This window comes from Musa acuminata, chromosome BXJ2-11 (genome assembly GCF_036884655.1).
Source record: "Musa acuminata AAA Group cultivar baxijiao chromosome BXJ2-11, Cavendish_Baxijiao_AAA, whole genome shotgun sequence".
NCBI classification, from domain to species: Eukaryota; Viridiplantae; Streptophyta; class Magnoliopsida; order Zingiberales; family Musaceae; genus Musa; species Musa acuminata.
The window spans coordinates 6,773,917-6,796,652 of NC_088348.1; the positions used below are offsets into that span (position 1 = coordinate 6,773,917).

At 35.2% G+C, this 22,736-nt stretch overlaps 1 protein-coding gene across 7 annotated transcripts; it reads left to right on the forward strand.

The window, feature by feature from the left end:
* Nucleotides 1–1,941: 1,941 nt before the first annotated feature.
* On the forward strand, nt 1,942–18,328 carry LOC135627520 (zinc finger CCCH domain-containing protein 11-like). 7 transcript variants are annotated; one of them, XR_010492646.1, is made up of 5 exons: nt 1,942–2,127; nt 2,205–2,534; nt 16,750–16,832; nt 16,900–16,985; nt 18,183–18,328. XR_010492646.1 is itself a non-coding variant. In XM_065133647.1 (5 exons), the coding sequence occupies exons 2-5, from the start codon at nt 2,408–2,410 to the stop codon at nt 18,203–18,205; spliced, it is 315 nt and encodes a 104-aa protein (XP_064989719.1). In that variant the 5' UTR covers nt 1,942–2,127; nt 2,205–2,407; the 3' UTR covers nt 18,206–18,328. The 7 variants fall into 7 exon arrangements, 4 of the variants coding, with proteins under 4 accessions (XP_064989719.1, XP_064989720.1, XP_064989721.1 ...); XR_010492647.1 differs by having other exon boundaries at nt 16,926–16,985; XR_010492648.1 differs by having other exon boundaries at nt 16,754–16,832; nt 16,926–16,985.
* Nucleotides 18,329–22,736: the final 4,408 nt, after the last annotated feature.

The following is a 22,736-nucleotide window of genomic DNA, read 5'->3' on the forward strand; positions in this document are numbered from 1 at the left end:
GGCTTCCTCCTCCGACGAGATCACCGGCGTCCACTAGAAGCCTTCCTTCAATAGGCGAAGGCCAACCACCTTTTTACATCCCTCTTCTCCTTTTCCCGGGTTTAGGAGACAACCCTTACAAGCACTCACTCCTCTCAAACTATTCTAACACTTAGATTCAAAGAGGAGAATTCTAAAGAGATTACAGCAGTGTTTTCTCACTTTTGAATACTCTGTGCTTGTGTGTTTTAACCAGGGATGAGAGGGGTATTTATAGGCTTCAAGTTGATTCAAACTTGGAGCCTAAAACATTCCCATCCCGGGTTCCTCGGGCACAGGCGGTACCACCGCCCAGTGTCAGTCTGGCTGACACTCCCTTGGGCGGTACCACCACTTGGGGTGCATTGTTGGGCGGTACCACCGCCTGGCACCCTGCCAGGGGCGGTACAACCGCCCAAACTGGCGGTACCACTGCTTGACACAGTCTCGAAGACATGATGGTGAGGCTTCTTAGGGCACTGTTTGGGTTTCTTATTGGGCCCAACATAGTTCTTACATGGGCCTAATTGGCCCGTAATTGGGTTGGCCCAATCCAAGCCCAATTACGTGCTAACTACAATTCCTAAGACATATTCTAAGCTAAATAAAGTCCGTAAGTCTATTCTTCCAATGAGCTTCCGATGATCTTCTAGTGAACTTCCGACGATCTCTCGGCAATATTCCGGCAGACTCCCGGCAAGCTCCTGGACTTCACGACGATCTTCTTGGCGTGTTCCGACGAGCTTCTTGGCAAGCTCTGAGACTTCTCGACTAGTTCCTCCAGAACTTTCGATGAATGTTCAGACTTTCGACGAACTCTCGAACTCCCAACATGATCGCATCCTTAACTCCGGGACTTCATTTTACTTCATGTCTTGCTATCAGAGTTAATCATGCATATGTAAAACAAACTTCGATCCAGACAATTAATACTAAGCATTAATCAAGTTGTCCGGCATGTCATTGGTCTCTCGACGCTTCGTCCGATTCTTCGGCGCATCGTCCTCTCCTGCGGCCTATTGCCCAATCAGCCAGTTTACTCCATAACTTCGATATCCTTAGCGCAATGTTCGCTCTTCTTAGCCCGATGCCCGAATCCAAGGCCCGAAGCCTTTTATCGATACATCGACCAATCCACCAATCCGACGTCCAATCTTCTGACATGTTCCTCCGGCCCAACATGATTTTTCTTGCTTTAATTATCTCATCCTGATCAAAGCATCCTGCGTCACTCAAAATACAGATTAAAACATAATCACGATTGGTTTCATTATTAAAATATGAGATTCAACATAATTAAATTAAGAAAAATCAAATAATATAAATCCTTTCTCTCACTTATTCCTTACTTTTCTCTTTAATAAAAATATAATATATTTAAAGTTATTTTTAATATTTAAAAATTATTGATTGATTTTTCTTAAAAATATTATTTTTGAGATTTTCTTATAATGTGTTTCAGTTTTTCCATTTGATTCCTATGTTTTATTTAATATCCTAAATGGCTCTCCTCATCGTTTATCATCCCGTTGCAAGTCCTGTCATAACTTATGACTATCTCTACCTTGTATTTTTTTCTTCTCTTCTATTATCATACTTTCATACTTTAACTCTTTTTCTTTTCTTATTTTTTTCTTTTCTATTTTTTTATGACTATAACAAGATAAAAACGATAGTGAAAGCAATGAGGCTCTCGGACAGAATGCATAAGAGTCTCACAATGAAACTAAGACGACTATAAGCCAAGAGTATTTTGAGTAAAGAAAATAATATCAAAAAAATTAAAAATTAGGAACATCTTATTGAAAAGATAAAAAAAGAGATTTTTTGAAAAACCAAAGAATATTGTTTTTATAATAATTTCAGTTATGATGGTGTATGGTTAATAAATATGCAAGTCGTGAAGGGTAATTAAATAATTCTATTGATTTTAGAGAGAGAGAGCGAGGCGAAGCAGAATTTGATTCCTCTTCGCATTTTATCGTGTTTCTCTGTTGATGCTGGACCAAGAACCAGCCATCGAAGGCGGAGCTCGCCAGGAAGCAGAGGATCGTCGAGGAGGAAGACCTTTGGGGGTTGAAGAACAAGAACACAGAGCAAGAATGTCCGGTAAGTGCGTTCGTACCCTCCGGCAGTTCTCCGTCGAGATACTATCTTATCTAATTTAACCTAATCCATCTCATTAGTTCCCTGCCCCCTCACTAGTCGATGGATTCCTCGCTGATCTAACAACTACAGTAACGGGAGGGGGAGGAGGAGGAAGAGAAGGCGTCGGCCAGCCCAAAGTTCCAATTAATAAATAGGGGGGTTTTCGTCGTCTTCTTTTCCTCTTGATCTCTGTTGTATTACTGATGCGCGTGTTGATGTTCTTAGGGTTATCGACTTGCTTATGTGTAGACGCGAGTTCCGCGAGGCGGGCAGGTGCCAAAAGGTTTCCGACTGCAAGTTCTCGCATGATCTCTATGCCCAGTGGAAGGGAGTGCGGATCGACCTCTACAGCGACCAACGCGGTCAAGGTAAGTCGACGACAGTTGTATTCTTTCTTCATTGTTGATTTTGTTTGTTGTTCCTGTCTGTTCATTGAGGTTTGGCATCGATGAGGATAGGCGGAAGCTGATTGTGCTTCCGTTGTGTCTTTCTTTGGCTTATAGCAAAAAGGAAAGCTAGAAAATTGGTGATGCTTTATAACAGTCAAACCTTTTTAATCTACTCTTAGCACATGCCACCTCGTTCCGGTATTAATTTAGTTTGGTGAAGAGAAAAGGAGCGGTTAATGTACATAAAACTAAAATAGGATGTTCTAAATAAAAAATATTTTTTTTTTTTATAAATTCAAGGAGCGAAGACTATGGTATCGCAGAGACAGGTTTTTTGTATCAAATTTTGCATTGGATGAAAACCTTGGTCATCCATATATGAGGGCTGTGTACCACCGAGAGAAAAGTTCGAATGCAAGCATTAGTGAATCTCATGGAAGGGACTTGATCATGCATAGGTATGATCGAAGCAACTAGAGAGTTGAACTGCTCCAGAGTCCATATTCGCTTAAGGGAGCTTGACAAGTCAAAGGACAAGATACATGATTGTTAGTTAGATAAGACTCTATAAGGTACAGGATTTTCATAATGTTGTTCATTAGAATATAAAGTAAGAAAGTTATATAGGAAGAAGAGTGCTAGCAAGAAGTTATCTGATATGGATAGTGATATCATTACATATTGTTAGATAAGAAATAAATACATTATGACAAGTGCGGTTGAGACTAAGGTGGAAATCATGGAAATCATCCGTGTGGTTCAGAGGTGTCCATTATAATGGATCATGATGGTTTTTTTTGCATTAGATTTTTTAAATAAAAATTCGGTGTCTTATTGTTCTACTGTTTATGTTGTTATGATTAATATTTGCTTTAGGTAACAAGTTGGTATTTTAGCGAGGAACCTCATTTTGATATACAAATAGAAAAAAAAATTATTCTGCTATAATAGTTTTTCCCAACAAGTGTTAGTTTTTTTCTTGTGTAATTGAAATGGAAGAGACGATATAATTAAATTGAACTCATTAAATGATTCCACTTGAAGACGTATATGAAAGATTTACTCTTTTGTAAAGATTTGTATAAGCTCATCAAATTAGTCCTAATGATGAAACCGTGGCAGCGTAGAAAAATAAACAGAGAGAGAAAGTTAAGGTTTTGAGACTTTTGATAGATGATCAAGCGGCTAAACTTTATCGGTTTTGGCCTAAATTTTATGTGAAGAATCCTTGCAATAAGCTCTACATTCTTAATGGTACCGATCTACAGTTTATCCTCTCTGAAATGCTTTTCTGTTATACCCACTTGGTAAGACTTGAAATTTTCCTTTCATGAAAGTCATCTATAATGATGATGATATGTTATTGTTGAGCCAAGATATATATTATTGATATTATTGTGATCCTTTAGTTATTTTGGTGAAGACTTATTGTAAATATGTTATCATTATTGATGATAGTGGAAGTTTGAAGTGGACTATGGTCTCGTGATTTTTCCTGTAATGGATTTTTCACATAAAAATTTGGTATCTCACTTTGTGATTAATTCATTATTCTACTGTTTATGTTGCTCTGGCTAATATTTGCTTTTGGTAACAAGTTGATATTTTAGTGAGGAACCTTATTTTGATACACAAATAGGAAAAAGAATTATTTTTCTATAATAGTTTTTCCCAACAAGTGATATCATAGCATCAGGTTGTTTGGTGCTCGTTTTTTCCAGCGATATGATTAAATTGAACTCATCAAATTATTCCATTTGGAGGCGTATGATGGAAGATTTACTCTATTGCAAAGATTTCTATAAGCCAATCAAAGTTAAAGAAAAACTTTGAAGATGAGAAATGAGAGGTTCAATATAAAAAAATCTATTGCCTATATTAGAAGATGGATGAATATAAATTTACATGAGCATATTTATGATGAAACCAGAGCTGATGTTGTTTGGCAAAGGTTAGAAAATCTTTTTGCGAAAATGACAGTGGAAAATAAAATTTCTCTCCTTAAAAGGCTTGCCAATTTAAAGTATAAAGATGGTGGTAATATTGTTGAGCATATAAGTTTGTTTCAGAGTTTTGCCAACAAGATGGTTGTTATGAAAATGAATATAGATGATGAGATGTAAGGATTGTTATTTCTCAGCTCTTTATCGGAAAGTTGGGAAACATATGCGGTGACAATTTGTAACTCCACGCGGGGACTCTAACCATAGACATTGTTAAAGATAGTTTGGTAAATGAAAATGCTAGAAGGAAAGAATGGGGAGAATCTTCTTCTGGTGCACTTATTGAAAAACAAGAAAGACGTAGAAAAAGTCATAGTAAAAATCCACATGGTTATAGAGGAAGATCCAAGTCTATAAGAGATATCAAGTGTTTCCATTGCAACAGGCCAAGTCACATGAAGAAAAAGTGTATGTTTTAAAAGCGAGAACAAAATAAAAGGAAGAAAAATGAGAAAGAGACTAGTACATTTGCTGTTGAAGATGATATCGTTATTGTTTGTGATGACGGATGTGTCAGTCTTGCAGCTCAGGACAGTAACTGGGTAATTGACTCTGGTGCTTCATTTCATGTTACTTCTCATGACAATTTCTTCATATCTTACACTATTGGTAAGTTTAGCAATGTCAAAATGGAAAACAGTGGTACATTTAAGATTATGGATATTGGAGATATTTGCTTAAAGACTAGCACTATGAGCAAATTAATACTCAAAGATGTTAGATATATTCCAAATATTCGTCTTAACTTGATATTTACAAGCAGACTTGATGATGAAGGATTTACACATTAGTGAAAGCAAAAGAAAGTTTACTAAATGTTCTCTATTTGTGGCGAGAGGAAAAATGCTAAACTCTTTCTATGTCATGAAAGCTAAGTTACAGAAATGAGAGATCAATGCAATTCAAAAGAGTAAAAGTATAAATCTTTGACATAAGAGACTTGGTCGCATCAATGAGAAAGGACTTCAAACTCTTGTTGGAAAGTAGTTCTTACCGAAGGTGCAAGGTACATCTCTTAAATTTTGTGATCATTGCTTAGTTGAAAAAACACATAGAGTTATCTTTCATACATATCCACCATCTATAAGATTAAATGTTATTGATTTGATTCACACTAATGTTTGTACTATGCAAACTAGAACTCTTGGAGGTGCTCTTTATTTTTTTACTTTCATTGATGATCATTCTAGAAAAGTTTGAGCTTTTGGTTTGAAATTTAAAGACCATGTACTCAATGGTTTCAAAGAGTTTCACATCAGTATTGAAAGAGAAACTAATAGAAAGCTAAAGTGTGTTCGAGCAAATAATTATGGCGAGTATAGGGGTCCTTTTGAGAATTATTGTAGGTTCCATGGTATCAGGCGTGAGAAAACAGTTCATGAAACTCCTCAACAAAACAATGTGGTAGAAATGATGAATATAACCATTGAATAAAGGATTATTTGTATGTTTTTCCATGCTAAGTTACCTAAGTCATTTTGGGTGGAGGCTATGAGAACTACACTTGACCTGATAAATCTTTTTCCATTAGTTCCTCTAAAAGGTGATGTTCTAGTGAGAGTTTGGAAAGGAAAAAAAAAGATATATCTTATGATCACTCGAGAGTCTTTGGGTGTAAAACATTTGTTCATATTCTCAAAGATGAAAGGTCCAAGTTTGATAATAAGGTAAAAGTATGTATTTTCTTGGGGTATGGTCATGAAGAGTTTGTGTACAAATTATGGGATCCAATGATCAAGAAGATTATTAGAAGTAGAGATGTTGTATTTCTTGAAGACTAATTGTTTGATGATGGTGATAATGTTGAGAATTTATATTCCTTGGAGTTTAGGTCAAGTTCCTTCACTTGTAATTCATGATGATCATGAGGGAGATGAACAAGAAGATTATAGTGAGAATGTCAGTGATGATGCTTATACGATTGATGATATTGGCCAACTAAACAATTTAAGCAAGCACCTCCACCACCCTCCGCCAATTGAGATTTCATTAAGAAGATCCACAAGAGAGCGACAACCATCTACAAGAGATCCTCCATATGAGTATATTATGTTTACTGACGTAGGAGAGTCAGAAACTTACCAAGAAGCTATTCTACATGAGCACAAGAATTAGTGAGTTAAAGCCTTACAAAAAGAGATGAGATCTTTACTTGAGAACCACACCTATGACTTGGTAAAGTTGCATAAAGGGAAGAAAGCTCTCAAGAATAAATGAGTTTACAAATTGAAGACTGAAAATAATAACTCACAACAAAGATACAAGGCACGACTAGTTGTGAAAGGATTCCGTCAGAAGAAATGTATTGACTTTGAAGAATATTTTCTCTTGTAGTGAAAATGTCCTGTATCCGAGTTATTTTTAGTGAAAGGTTGTTCGCTTGAATTTAGAAGTTGAGCAACTTGATGTGAAAACTGTATTTCTTCTTGGTGACTTAGAAGAAAAAATTTACATGTAGCAACCAGAAGGTTTCAAAGTCAAGGGAAAAGAAAATCTAGTGTGCAAGCTTAGGAAAAGCTTATATGGACTCAAACAAGTACCGAGACAATAATATAAGAAGTTTGATTCCTTTATGATGAGTTAAGGGTATAATAGAACCACATCTGGTCATTGTGTGTTTACAAAAAAGTTTTCAAATGATGATTTCATTATTCTCCTGATATATGTTGATGATATGCTGATTGTTGGCCATGATGCTGGTAAAATTAAGAAGCTTAAAAAACAGCTAAGTCTTTTGTCATGAAAGACTTAGGATCAATAAAATAAATATTTGGTATAAAAATTCTTCGTGATAGAAAGAATGAGAAAATGTGGCTATCTCAAGACACCTAAATTGAAAAGGTTCTTGAAAATTCAAAATGAGTAAAGCCAAAGTAGTTTGTTCCCCACTTGTAGGTCATTTTAAGCTTAGTTGGAAACAATGTCCTATAAGTGAAAGAAAGGGAAGAAATGTCCAGAGTGTCTTACTCATCTGCGATAGACAGTTTGATGTATGCTATGGTTTGTACTAGGTCAAATGTAGCTCATGTAGTTTGAGTTATCGGTTGATTTATCTCTAATCCTAAGATAGTATCTAAGTGGTACTTCTAGGTTATGTTTATGTTTTGATAGTGGTAAGAAGGGTACACAAATGTAGACATGACAGGTGATACTGATTATAGGAAGTCCACTTCGGGGTTCTTGATGACGTTTTTAGGAGGAGTAGTCTCTTGGCAGTCTAAGTGCAGAATTGTGTTGCTCTATCAACCACAGAAGCATAATACATAAGAATTACTGAAGCCTGCAAAGAAGCTTTATGTATGAAAAAGTTTCTACAGGAATTGAGCTTGAAACAGGAAGAATATACTATTTAAGATGAAAGAATTCAACATATCATTTTAGATCCAAGTATATTGACTAAGATATCACTGGATTCTGGATTCGTGATGTGCTTAAGACGAAAGAATTGTACTTGGAAAAGGTGCATACCAATGAGAATTGATCAAACATATTGATAAAATCTTTGCCTAAGGAGAAGCTTGAAGCATGTAGGTGAAGAGCGGGTTTAGTACAACCCACCATATGAGCTGAAGGGAGAGAATTATTATGTCCAGCCCATAGGGGGGCTTAGACAGATTGATTTGGGCATTGAGCCCAAATCTGATTTATTGAAAAAAAAAAGAAATAGGGAAGTGGAGACGTGTGCCGATGGAAGAGACGTGCGAACGATGGAAATTGTGGTGACGTAGAAAAATAACAGAGAGAGAAGAGGAGAGGGAAAGTTCTGAGGCTTTTGCTAGATGATGTAAGTGGCTAAACTTCGACGGTTTTAATCCAAATTTTATGTGAAGAATCCTTGCAACAAGCTTTACAATCTTAATGGTACCAATCTGTAGTTTATCCTCTTTGAAATGTTTTTCTGCTATACCCACTTGGTGAGACTTAAAATTTTCCTTTTATGAAATTCATCAATGGTGATGATGATATGTTATTGTTGAGTCAAGATATATATTCTTGATGTTATTATGATATTCTAGTTATTCTAAAGAAGACTTATTAAAAATCTATTATTATTATTGATGATAGTGGAAGTTTGAAGTGGACTATGGTCCCGTGATTTTTTTCGTATTTGATTTTTTACATAAAAATTTTATGTAATCACATCAAATATTTAAGTTAGGAATTGATTTTCTTTCCTTACTTGTTATTATAATTTAAGGAAATCTTAATCTACTTCCTTGTTTGTTGATATGAATTAAGGAAATAACTAGTAAGTATTCCAAATATGATGATATTATATTTGTTAGTATATTAAATAGAAATAATTTATATTAAATAAATACGAAAATTAAAATTTATTTCCCTTAATAGAGGCTCACCTCCTCCTATTTAAAGGGGAGGGATCTCTCTCCTTCGTTCCTCACCTAGTCGAGCCTGGCAGCGGGAGGAACGAGGAGTTACACCATGTTGACAAGAGAATGAGGAGTTACACCCTATTGACAAGAGGTAGGTTTCCCTGCCTTTCTTAAATTTAAAAGTTTTAGCTTTTATTTTGATTCTTTAAATGTTGAAAGTTTTATAGTTTGAAAAATGTGTATCAATTCTTTAAATATCAAATTTTTTATATTAAAATAATCAATTAAAGTTTTCATAATATTCTTTGACCCATGATTAAGGTTTTTATTATAGAATTAAATATGTTAAAAAAATATATGTTTTATATGATATATTTTCTGTATTACAGTTTATCTTTAATCTTATTTGGATTAAAATCTTGTTAGACTAGAATATGTTATCTAAAATCCCTTTTTTTGATATTCTTTGATCTGAAATTTAAAATATATTATTCTGAATGATTTAAAATATGACTAGAATATGTTGAAATTTTATGCGTTGAAAACATGATTTTTATTTGAATTTAGAAAACTATTTCCTTGTGTTAAAACTTATCTCGTATCCCTCTTTTAATGTCTTATGATTTCTAGTCAAATTGAGAATGTTATTTCTTTGTATTAAAGCTTTTCTCCTCATCTATCTTTTAATGCATTATTATGTTTTCATTTATGTTGTTAATGGGTATATGCTATGACTAGTCCATGGGCTAGGGCTGGGCCAGTTTTATGTAATGCATGCTCAATCATGTATAATGCACATGACCAGTAGATGGACTGGCTCAATCTAGCCCAATATTATTGTTGAACTTGAGCCCAAATATTGATTGAATTAAACTAGACTTGATTAGTCTAGATCAATTCAGGGTGATTCCGAATTGATTGACTTATTCAAGTTAGTTTAACCTAAATTGAACTTAATCTAATCTAAATTATACTAGTGTAGGGTGGTTCCAGACCAGTTAAATAAGGATTAGAGATCAGTTTAGTTAGGCTCTAGTAAATCGAGTTCAATTGAATCGATTAAACTAGAGTTCAAGTCAATTGAGGGTTAATTTATATTATTTGATATTGATGATTTTTGAAAGAGATGTTTTAAATATGTTATTTCATCCCGAAATGGATATAACCAGTGTGAGATTATATTCCTGTCGAGAGCAGGTAGGGCGATTCCCTTCTGGGATTAGCGGGCCGTCAGACGTGGCGGTTGGACGGTTCCTCCACCCGCTGTTGGGAGGAACGTGTCCCCACTTTGGCGGGTGTGGGACACCACTCCATCCGCTGTTGGGAGTGTGATATGAGTTTGCCTCCATCCGCTGTTGGGAGAACACAAACTCATCCCGTAGGATAAAGCCTCTCCATCCGCTGTTGGGGGAGTGCTCCTTCGGGTACTTGATATACGCCAATGGGATGATTGATTGAATTTTGATCATGTATTCATCTTGATTTGACTTTTGGGGTTCCTACTCAGCGTTGCTGAATTTTCTTTGTTTTTGATTTTCAGAGCAGCCTCTCTCTAGTACTAAATCATATTCCAGTGGAGAGTGGACCTTCCTCTACCGCTAGGTAGAGCCACTTGGATGACTCTTGAAGTTAACATCACTATGTTTACTTTCTATTTGTAATTTGATGAATAAATGAATTGTAATAAATGGTTATAGATGATGAATAAAGTGATGTTTATTTATTTGGCCTGTGTGGAAATATATATATATATATATAAATCCAGGATGTGACAATTTTTATGGTATCAGAGCATGGTCTAGGGCCTGTAGGTGTATTAGGTCCCTTGATTGACTTTAACCAATGATTGTCTTTAACCTATTATAAGAGTAATAGAGCCAATTCCAAATATTAGTGGTTTTATCACTCGGGGTGCTCATGGTCGGAATGCTACTAGTGTACGCACTCGGAGAGGTGTTCATACAAATAATAAGTTGGAAACTCTTTGACAGTTGATCAGATATATAGAAACTGTGTTATTACTATTAAAGGTCATGATTTGCTAGTAGATCTTATTATACTAGAATTTCAAGATTTCGATGCTATCTTGGGTATGGACCGACTTTCAACATACCATGCAAGTGTCGATTGTTTCCGGAAGACTATTACTTTTTCACCCTTAGATCAACCATCTTTCAAGTTCATTGGGATTCAAGAAAAGTTCCCTTCTATTATTTCAGCCTTGAGTGCTACCCAACTATTACTGAAGGGATGTCAGGGATACTTGGTCTTTATTTCTGGAGAAAAATCTAAGAAGCCAGTATTAAAAGACATCCCCATTGTACGGGATTTTCCAGATGTTTTTCCTGAAGATCTACTTGCTCTGCCACCAAATAGATAGACTGAATTTACAATTGATCTTCTACCTGGTACTGCACCTATTTCTAAACCTCCGTATAGAATGGCACCAATTAAGTTGGAGGAGTTAAAGAAACAGATCCAAGAACTTTTGGACAAGGGTTTTATTCGACCGAGTGTATCACCTTAGGGTGCCCCTATCCTATTTGTGAAAAAGAAAGATGGATCTATGCGACTATGCATCGATTATAGACAACTCAATCAAGTGACCATAAAGAATAAATATCCCCTTCCCCGAATAGATGACTTATTTGATCAACTTCAAGGTACTCAGGTATACTCGAAAATTGATTTAAGATTTGGGTATCATCAACTGAAGATAAGGGAAGGAGACGTACCAAAAAAAAAAAAAAAAACTGCTTTTAGAACAAGATATGGTCATTACGAATTCTTAGTAATGCCTTTTGGACTCACAAATGCACCGACTGCCTTTATGGATCTTATGAATAGGGTGTTCCACCCTTATCTTGATAAATTTGTAATTGTGTTCATTGATGATATCTTGATCTACTCTAAAAGCATAGCAGAGCATGAACACCATCTTAAGATAGTTTTGGAAGTCCTAAGGCAAGAGAGACTATATGCCAAACTAAGCAAGAGCAACTTCTGGCTCAATGAAATTATGTTTCTCGGTCATGTAATTTCAAGTGCTGGTATATCTGTTGACCCTCATAAGATTGAAGCCGTGATAAAATGGAAGCAACCTTCTAATGTTTCAAAGATTAAAAGTTTTTTAGGTTTGGTTGGATACTATAGAAGATTCGTAGAAGACTTTTCAAAAATAATAGCACCATTGACCAGATTGACACAAAAGAATATAAAGTTCATGTGGGATGATAAATGTCAACAAAGTTTTCAAGAATTGAAGAAAAAATTAACTAGTGCTCCTATCTTGGTGATTCCTTCAGGGGGAGAAGGTTTTGTAGTGTATAGTGATGCCTCACTACAAAGGCTTGGTTGCGTTCTAATGAAAAACGAGAGGGTAGTTGCTTATGCATCGAGGCAATTAAAGCCTCATGAGAAGAACTATCCTACTCATGACTTAGAGTTAGCAGCTATCATTTCTGCACTGAAAATTTGGAGGCATTATCTCTATGGACAGACTTTTGAAATCTTCACGGATCATAAGAGTCTTAAATATATTTTCACACAGAAAGATTTAAATATGAGACAAAGAAGGTGGTTGGACTTTCTAAAGGATTATGATTTTAATATCAACTACCATCCTGGGAAAGCTAATGTAGTTGCTGATGCCTTAAGCAGAAATACCTATAGTCTTGTAGCCTATATGAATATTCAAAGGAATTCTATGATGACGGAGTTGGCAGACTTAAAACTTAAACTTTTATCGGAGACAAATAAAGGTTTTCTTGCGTGTCTAATAGCACAATCATATTTGGTGGAAAAGGTTAAAGAAAGTCAGAAGGAAGATACATATCTTCAAATGATAGTTAAGGACATAGCTCAAGGATCTAGACCTGAATTCCTCCAAGCCGTAGATGGTTCTATTACATTCCATAATCGACTTTGTGTTCCCGAAAGTCATCCAGTAAAGATGCAATTATTGGATGAGGCACATAGATCAAAATTTAACATCCATCCCGGGACTACTAAGATGTATCGAGATTTACGCCAAAACTATTGGTGGCGTGGTATGAAGAGAGATATAGCAGAATTTGTTTCTAAATGTTTGATATGCCAACAAGTGAAGATAGAACATCGAGTACCTACAGGAAAATTACAAAGGATTTTGATTCCTGAATGGAAGTGGGAGCAAGTCACTATGGATTTCGTGACAGGATTACCCAAGACTGTGAAAGGATATGATGATAGACAGACTTACTAAATCTGCTCACTTACTCCCTATTAACAAGAAGTATTCATTAGATAAACTAGCAAGCTTATATATTAAAAAAATTATTCGATATCATGGGGTGCTAGTTAGCATTATCTCAGATAGAGATCCAAGATTCACCTCTAAATTTTGGGGAAATCTACAAAAATCTTTGGGCACGCAGTTAAAGTTTAGTACAGCTTTTCACCCCCAAACTGATGGACAATCTGAAAGGACAAAACAAACTCTTGAAGACCTCTTAAGAGCATGTGCTTTGGACTTTGGTGGGAGTTGAGATATGCACTTGCATCTAATTGAGTTTTCTTATAATAATAGTTATCACTCTAGCATACAGATGGCTCCATTTGAAGCTCTTTATGGAAGAAAGTGCAGATCACCTGTATATTGGGATGAGGTAGGAGAACAGAAGCTTTTGGGGCCTCAATTAATTCAAAAAGATGCTGATAATATTCGAATTATACGTCAAAGATTATTAACCGCTTAAAGTCATCAGAAAAGTTATGCAGATCGAAGGCGAAGAGATCTAGAGTTCGAAATTGGTGAGCATGTCTTCTTAAAGGTGTCGCCAACCAAGGTAGTTATGAGGTGTGGTCAAAAGGGGAAGTTAGCCCCAAGATTTATTGGTCATTTGAGATCTTACAAAAGGTTGGGCCTGTAGCATATAGATTGGTATTGCCCCCGGCTTTGGCTAGCATCCATGATGTATTCCACGTGTCAATGCTTCGAAGATATATCAGGGATCCATCACATGTCATATCTTACCAACCTCTACGATTACGAGATGATGCCACTTTTAGAAAACAACCAACCCAGATCTTGGAAAGAAAAGAACATGTTCTAACGAACAAAATTATACCTTTGGTAAAGATTTGTTGGCAACACCATTCAGACCAAGAGGCAACATGGGAAAGAGAAGAAGATATGCGAGAGCAGTATCCTCATCTATTCTATTAAGGTAAGCTAAATTTGGGGACCAAATTTCCTATAGGAGGGGAGAAATGTAATCACATCAAATATTTAAGTTAGGAATTGATTTTCTTTCCTTACTTGTTATTATAATTTAAGGAAATCTTAATCTACTTCCTTGTTTGTTGATATGAATTAAGGAAATAACTAGTAAGTATTTCAAATATGATGATATTGTATTTGTTAGTATATTAAATAGAAATAATTTATATTAAATAAATACGAAAATTAAAATTTATTTCCCTTAATAGAGGCTCACCTCCTCCTATTTAAAGGGGAGGGATCTCTCTCCTTCGTTCCTCACCTAGTCGAGCCTGGCAGCGGGAGGAACGAGGAGTTACACCATGTTGACAAGAGAATGAGGAGTTACACCCTATTGACAAGAGGTAGGTTTCCCTGCCTTTCTTAAATTTAAAAGTTTTAGCTTTTATTTTGATTCTTTAAATGTTGAAAGTTTTATAGTTTGAAAAATGTGTATCAATTCTTTAAATATCAAATTTTTTATATTAAAATAATCAATTAAAGTTTTCATAATATTCTTTGACCCATGATTAAGGTTTTTATTATAGAATTAAATATGTTAAAAAAATATATGTTTTATATGATATATTTTCTGTATTACAGTTTATCTTTAATCTTATTTGGATTAAAATCTTGTTAGACTAGAATATGTTATCTAAAATCCCTTTTTTTGATATTCTTTGATCTGAAATTTAAAATATATTATTCTGAATGATTTAAAATATGACTAGAATATGTTAAAATTTTATGCGTTGAAAACATGATTTTTATTTAAATTTAGAAAACTATTTCCTTGTGTTAAAACTTATCTCCTAGTCCCTCTTTTAATGTCTTATGATTTCTAGTCAAATTGAGAATGTTATTTCTTTGTATTAAAGCTTTTCTCCTCATCTATCTTTTAATGCATTATTATGTTTTCATTTATGTTGTTAATGGGTATATGCTATGACTAGTCCATGGGCCAGGGCTGGGCCAGTTTTATGTAATGCGTGCTCAATCATGTATAATGCACATGACCAGTAGATGGACTGGCTCAATCTAGCCCAATATTATTGTTGAACTTGAGCCCAAATATTGATTGAATTAAACTAGACTTGATTAGTCTAGATCAATTCAGGGTGATTCCGAATTGATTGACTTATTCAAGTTAGTTTAACCTAAATTGAACTTAATCTAGTCTAAATTATACTAGTCTAGGGTGGTTCCAGACCAGTTAAATAAGGATTAGAGATCAGTTCAGTTAGGCTCTAGTAAATCGAGTTCAATTGAATCGATTAAACTAGAGTTCAAGTCAATTGAGGGTTAATTTATATTATTTGATATTGATGATTTTTGAAAGAGATGTTTTAAATATGTTATTTCATCCCGAAATGGATATAACTAGTGTGAGATTATATTCCTGCCGAGAGCAGGTAGGGCGATTCCCTTCTGGGATTAGCGGGCCGTCAGACGTGGCGGCTGGACGGTTCCTCCATCCGCTGTTGGGAGGAACGTGTCCCCACTTTGGCGGGTGTGGGACACCACTCCATCCGCTGTTGGGAGTGTGATATGAGTTTGCCTCCATCCGCTGTTGGGAGAACACAAACTCATCCCGTAGGATAAAGCCTCTCCATCCGCTGTTGGGGGAGTGCTCCTTCGGGTACTTGATATACGCTAATGGGATGATTGATTGAATTTTGATCATGTATTCATCTTGATTTGACTTTTGGGGTTCCAACTCAGCGTTGCTGAATTTTCTTTGTTTTTGATTTTCAGAGCAGCCTCTCTCTAGTACTAAATCATATTCCAGTGGAGAGTGGACCTTCCTCTACCGCTAGGTAGAGCCACTTGGATGACTCTTGAAGTTAACATACTATGTTTACTTTCTATTTGTAATTTGATGAATAAATGAATTGTAATAAATGGTTATAGATGATGAATAAAGTGATGTTTATTTATTTGACCTGTGTGGAAATATATATATATATATATATATATATATATATATATATATCCAGGATGTGACATTTTATATCTTTTATTATTCTATTATTTATACTGTTCTAGTTAATATTTATTTTCGATAAAAAATTGATATTTGATGAGAAATCTCATTTTAATTAAAAAAATATTCCGTTATAATAATTTTTCCCAACTAATAGTGACCGGAGCATATCACCTATCAAAGGACTATGCAGCCCACTATGTCCCTTTTTCGAGTTAACTTTAGTAGAACCTAAATGATGGTAAGGGCTGCCATTATTGACATGCACTGGCTCCTCGGTTTGACGTGAAATCCAAATGAAGGCTATGTCGGAGGAAGAGAGAAAAGATATCCATCGAGGAACCGACTTGAAATCCAAATGAAGGCTATGTCGGAGGAAGAGAGAAAAGATATCCATCGAGGAGGAGATTGGATATCAGTAATTTGTGTCATTGTATTTCTTCTTCTGCAAGTGCAGCATCTTTTTTCCTCTCTTTACCATTACTTTTTCATGACGACGCCATGCTTTTTTTTTTTTTTTTTTTATCTCTTTCGAGTTCTTTTGCATATTCGCCTTTAACTACTAAATATCATCTTTCACAGCATGCATAATTTACCATTCATTAGTTCTTTCTCCTGAACTATTCATGCATAGTAAGGGAAACGCAAAAAAGAGGAAGAAAGAGAAGCTGGTTTTGCTGCAATGAGCGCTGAGCAAGCTAACAATGATTGGATAAGGTAAATTTCCAATATGCTTAATGGAGGAGGCTATTGTAATAACCAATACAAATCTTCTTCGTTTCAGTTGTGGTAATTCGTTAATTCCATCAGATTCAAGTGACGTTGAGGCACATGAGAAGTACGCAAGGGAAGAACCATTTACTGAAGAAGGTACGTAGCCTTTTCATTGGCAATTTAATTCTGTCTTGCCTATTGTTTATCCTTCTTTTAGTACTTTTACATTGTCCCATCACACTGCTGCTGCTACTGCAGCCGCTGAGTGTCTATTTGAGGCATAAACCAGAAGTGGTTTCACACAACCAAAATCCCTTGTTGACATTAGCAATTTTAGGCCACCCTTGCCATGAAATAAAAATTATTTATACACCCTTATAATTAATCTTCACCAATCGGCAGTTATATAGTTAGTAGTCGTAATTATCACTAAGACCTTTCAAAATCATTTTGATAGTTTAACCAACTAGAAATGATTAGTTTTAATTCTTTTGATGAATATGGCTTCCTAATTGAAAGAAAATATATATGTTGTATTAAAATTTATAATGACAAATATGGTGTTCCCAGACCTTGCAAATAGTCCTACTGAATTGGAAGGCGAAGAACTGGAGCTAAAATCTGAAACAGTAAGGGAACCCAAAGCCAGCACTAGTCACAGAGTCTTCACTCCGTTGCTACGACACCTTCGATAAAGAAGACAAGCAACGGAGACACAACACACATCCACTGTGGATGATGGAAGTAATACAGGCATAGGCAACTCATCAGCTTCGGCCTCCTCGAGAGCCGTCGCGAACAGGGGTGGTCGACGCCGGGCTGCCACCGCAGCCGGCTTCGGCCTGGCAGCTGTGATCTCCGGGAGCACTGAAGCCGACGGCTGAGGTGAACTCCTCGAAGATCCTGACCTTGATCTGCTGCCCTCTCTTGGGGTAGGGGTTTCCGGCTGGCTTCTCGGGGTGCTTAGGACCTGTCGACTTCTCCATCTCGAGGAGACTTAATGGGCGATAGAGAAGAGAAGAAGAGGCCAAGAGATGAAGCGAGTGCCGGAGGATCGGTTATCATTGGAGGGTGAGCAGCACCGTGCACGGGAAGAAGGGGGTGGGTACGTTTTATATAGGGGGGCTGCAAATGGATCGGATCTGCAAACGATACCCGAATCCACCTTTAATCAAATCATGGCCTTTAGGAACTCTAATTAACACTCCGACAATAATGCGTATACATCCTCCTATTTAATATTTTTGTGTTCATCATTTTAAATCCAATTGTAGCGGAATTAGTAATAATCATGGGAGGCCACCAGTAAGATGCGATGACTCTGAGTGTCAAGCTTGTGATTGCCACTTGCAGGGTCTCACCGCCCACGCGTTTAAGTGCGGCCCCACTCCATCCAAACTTCACATCATAAGACTGTGTTCTTCCTCACCGACTTGACAATGGTCTCCCATTATTCTCCGTTCTCTATCCAAGAATGGATTTAATCTTGTGTACACATGTGAGAATTTATTTATTTATATAAAATTAAATACTTACTAGTTGATTATTTGTATTCACAATCTGATCATTCAGGTTAAATAATTTAGAAGCACCTAATTAAACACGATATATAGGGAGATTATCCCTTGTAATTAGTTATATTTAGTATTATGATTTTTATATTTTAAAAATTACATTGGGATTCTTATACTTACTAAAATATTAAGATCTCTATATAAGGTTCAAAATATAATTTTACGTGGTTAAAAATCAAGAAAAAATAGTTTTGTTAGAGTAATTAAGTTAAATATTTTACTTTTGTAAGTATAAAGATCGGAATGCTAAAGATAATTAATTACATGGGGGAAATATGTAATTAGCCCAACGCATGATATTCTTTGCCATTTATTTAAAGATCCTATGTTAAATTTAATAACCAACATCATGATTATTATAAGTAACATAATAATGATCACAACATGGAATCTTATCTTCATCTCTAGTTTAGCTCGTAAAATTTTATTCCTTCAAAGTCAATTCAGGGTTGATTATAGATCAGGTCCACTGGAAGGTAATCCTTGATATGATACAATCTCAAAATTGAATACCATTAAATTACTGATCAATGGGTCCACCATTTTAGTGGCTGATGGGTCTAAACTTGTTCAATGTAAAGACCGGCCCACCCATTCAGAGAAGGAAGTATTAGTCAAAGCGTCAACTTAAGGTACGGTGATTCCAAATATTCCGGTGTGATCTAATTCTCTTTCTAGGGAAGCAAAAAAAACGAAAGACAAAACAAGAATCTCTTGTTAGAAGATATTGTTGGATTCATGTCGGACGATTGCGTTGCTTAGTCATCTCTGTCAGGCTTTATGCATGTGGAGACCAGAAAGGATAGTTGTTTAGTCGTCTCTGTCAGGCTTTATGTTTGCACCCAACTTGTTACTATTTATCCCTTAGCTTAAAATCTACTTAAAAAACCTTAAGTTAATCGACTTAACCTTAAAATCGTTCGTGTACATACTTAAATCTCATCTTCATCATCTCTGTCATCTCTCTCTCTCTTTCCGTCTTCTGTCCTTTTCATCCTTCAGCTTTAGAAACGGATAAACGAAGCCCGTGATAAAATGAGAAGAAAGAAAGCAACACGTGCTTCCACGAAAGACCGCTTGTGTCACACCATGTGACGGCAGCTGCTGACCTCACCATGCTTACGTGTCATCTTTGTCGCATGTTGTTTAACTAAAATATCTATAGGTGTGCGTACCATTGAAAACTTCATTTCGTTGTTTTCATAATGGTCTGTGGGTTGTTGCTTTAATTACCCCCCCAAAAAAATCTTATTACTTGAATTACGCCCCTATTAACATCCATTAAAATAAAATAAACTCAATTCGCCTAACTTAAAGTATACAAGATTGATTGATTGATTAATTGATTGTACACAACATTTGAGAGGGATAAATATGATGATGATTAACCAACTTAGGATACTACACGCACATCAAACTGAGGGCTTACAGCCAGCCATATCAGCCATTGACAAATCAAGTTAAAGCTCGAGCAAACATATCATCTGTCACCAATCGATTACTATAAATATTTAAAATGGAAATGTTGATAGAAAATATATAAGTGTTGGCGTCATTAATGATTCACCATAAGAAACCAACATTTCAAAATGAAAGATCAACAAAATGCAATAGGAAATAGCCCAATAACAACACCATAATCATAGACTTTTTTCGTATGGCACATTTCAAAACCTTGACCTTCGAGTAAAACCTTTTGATCTCAACCTCTCGCCACCAATGACCTGTAGAAGACACCAAAATCCAATTGATCACGATGCAGATTGGGGTTTCATTGTCAATGCTCTCTTCCCAAAAACAATTTCTTGATTATTATGACGGTGAAAATACTATTTAAAGTATTTTTTTTTTTTTACAAAAACATGGTTAATACCGGAGGATCTTATTTTAATATTTTTATGGACACAAGAGGATATACTAAAATTTATAAGGTTTAAAAATATCATTTCCAAATTGTAAACAAGTATGTGAAAAATATTAAATTGGTTGGGGAATATGCTTAGATTGGGCCCCATTTTAGGCCCAAGTTAAGCCCATTTTCATATAAGCTTGTAGATTCATATCCTTTGCTTGATGAACAAAAAGGACAACACAAATTTAACTTGGATATATATATAACTTGGATATGTATGTATAATAGCTAAATGCATGTGTGTATAATATGTTGGACAAAAGAAAGTTTTGGTGGCAAATGTAAATATATCAGTGATTGTAGCTCACAATATAAAATCGAAAAAGGAAAAAATAATTTTTTTTTATGATAAAACAAATTGTTGGGCCACAAGAAATTATCAAGTCTATTGGTCACTCAAAAATAACACGTAAAATTTAGGAAATTTGACCAAGTGCAATGAACGTCCTCATTTGTCAAACAGAGTGGGTCGGCGAGGAATTACATTCAATTCGATTAAAATCGACTATGATCATCGCTATGAAGCTCTCTAGAGCATCACAACTAGGCAAAAGTTAGACAAAAGTTAAGAGGAGATAGAAAGTTACATTCTAATGGATGAAGATAGTTGATGGATGATGGATGATCATAATATAAAAGTCTCCAAATGTAAGCTTAGGAGGGGACCAAAAGTCTTAGTCATGGGCCCAAGGTTCCATTTTTTAATCCCTAACGCCAAGATATCTTCATTGATCGTTGGTGCTAAACCTTTTATTTATGATCACCCTTCCAAGTGGGAGCTCCCAAGTGATGCAAAGGCTCAAACCCCCTTTTTTTTATTCCCTTTGTATTGCCTCCAACAAGCACCTAATCAGTCAACAATGTCAAGAATATCTTTAGTAGGTGTCACACAATCTTCTCTCTTCTTTGTTTTCTACTTTTATTGAGATGTGTCAAATAGGTCATGAGGTAGTAAGCTATAAATTTTTAGGCCTTTAATCATTTTCCTTTGTCAAATAATTTTCTACTCTATTTTTTTTTTTAATATTATATATCCATTAAATATTTATATTATATATATCTAATCAGAAAATTAAAGTGTATATGTTTAAAACATCCTTATTGATGTCAATTTGAATTCTAATGCTATTATTATGTTATAACAAGCTTAACTTAGAAGGAGTAATATATAATGGTGATTGGACTAATTGGTCAACAACTCATCGAATCCCAAAGCCATTAATCTAAGTTTACGTGCACACAACTACTACTTGTTTACTTATGTTGCCATCATAGAGGACATGAGGAGGGGGCTTTTTATTGTGCTTGGGTTGAAGGCAAAGGGTGTGAGGTCACTCGTGACGCATGTTGGAAAAGGCACCATTAAGATACGATTAAAATGTTGTTTGGTGATCGAATCATGTTGGAGGAACGGAGTATTAAAATGGGATTGATTCGTGGGGTGTTGCAACCCTCTCATGCCAATGAGACCCTCCATATGGCTTTGCTTGTTGACACACTCTACTCCATCAGTACTTTGTTTTAGGGTTTGGTGTTGCTATTGATCACATGATGCTTGAGAGATTTTGAGCTCAAGACAACCAATTTTATGGGGTCTCTCATGATTAATATGTGAGGGTGTTATTTCTATTATGATAATATAATGTCATTGTCTCTTTATATATTTTAAATAATATAAAAATTAAAAAAATTTCTTTTTTACTTTAGACCTAAATCGATTGATCGATAATAACGGGAAGCCGTAAAGTCATGATTTTTTTAGAGACAACTAAGTGAATTTTTTCATCGTTAAACTTGATAAAAAAAAAATATTATTATCTTATGTATTTAAATTTTTTTATATTATTTAATATTTTTTTCTTAGATTGATTCATCCTTAAGAGTATGTGGATATCATCTTGATCGATTTCATTTTCTTTTATTACCTAATATTCATGATTTTTTTTTCTTTTTATATTTCTAATAGCTCTACACATTCTATCTTAGTGGCACAACTAATATGGAATTGATTGATTCAATCCCATTTCAAGACAATTGCTCTTACTCTGATTTGATAATTCTATGGGACCATAATGAAATGAAGACATGGATAAGTCTTATGATCACATCAGATAGGTGGCAGCCACCATGACAAGTACCTCACTCAATTATTACCCAAGTTTAGAGACTTTGTAGGCATGGAAGAATCAATCAATCCTCAGCTTTCTTAAGGCACAAACAAAATGGAGGAAAAGGAGAAACATATTCACTAAAATGAATAAAAAATAATATAAAATTTACATTAAGGTTGACATGTAATTCATTAAGACCTCAAAATTAATCATGAATGCTCCTAATCCAAATTTAGGAGGAAAAAAAAATCAAAAGAACATGCATAAGAAGTGTTGATGCACAAAACTACAATCTATGGTATCTTAATCA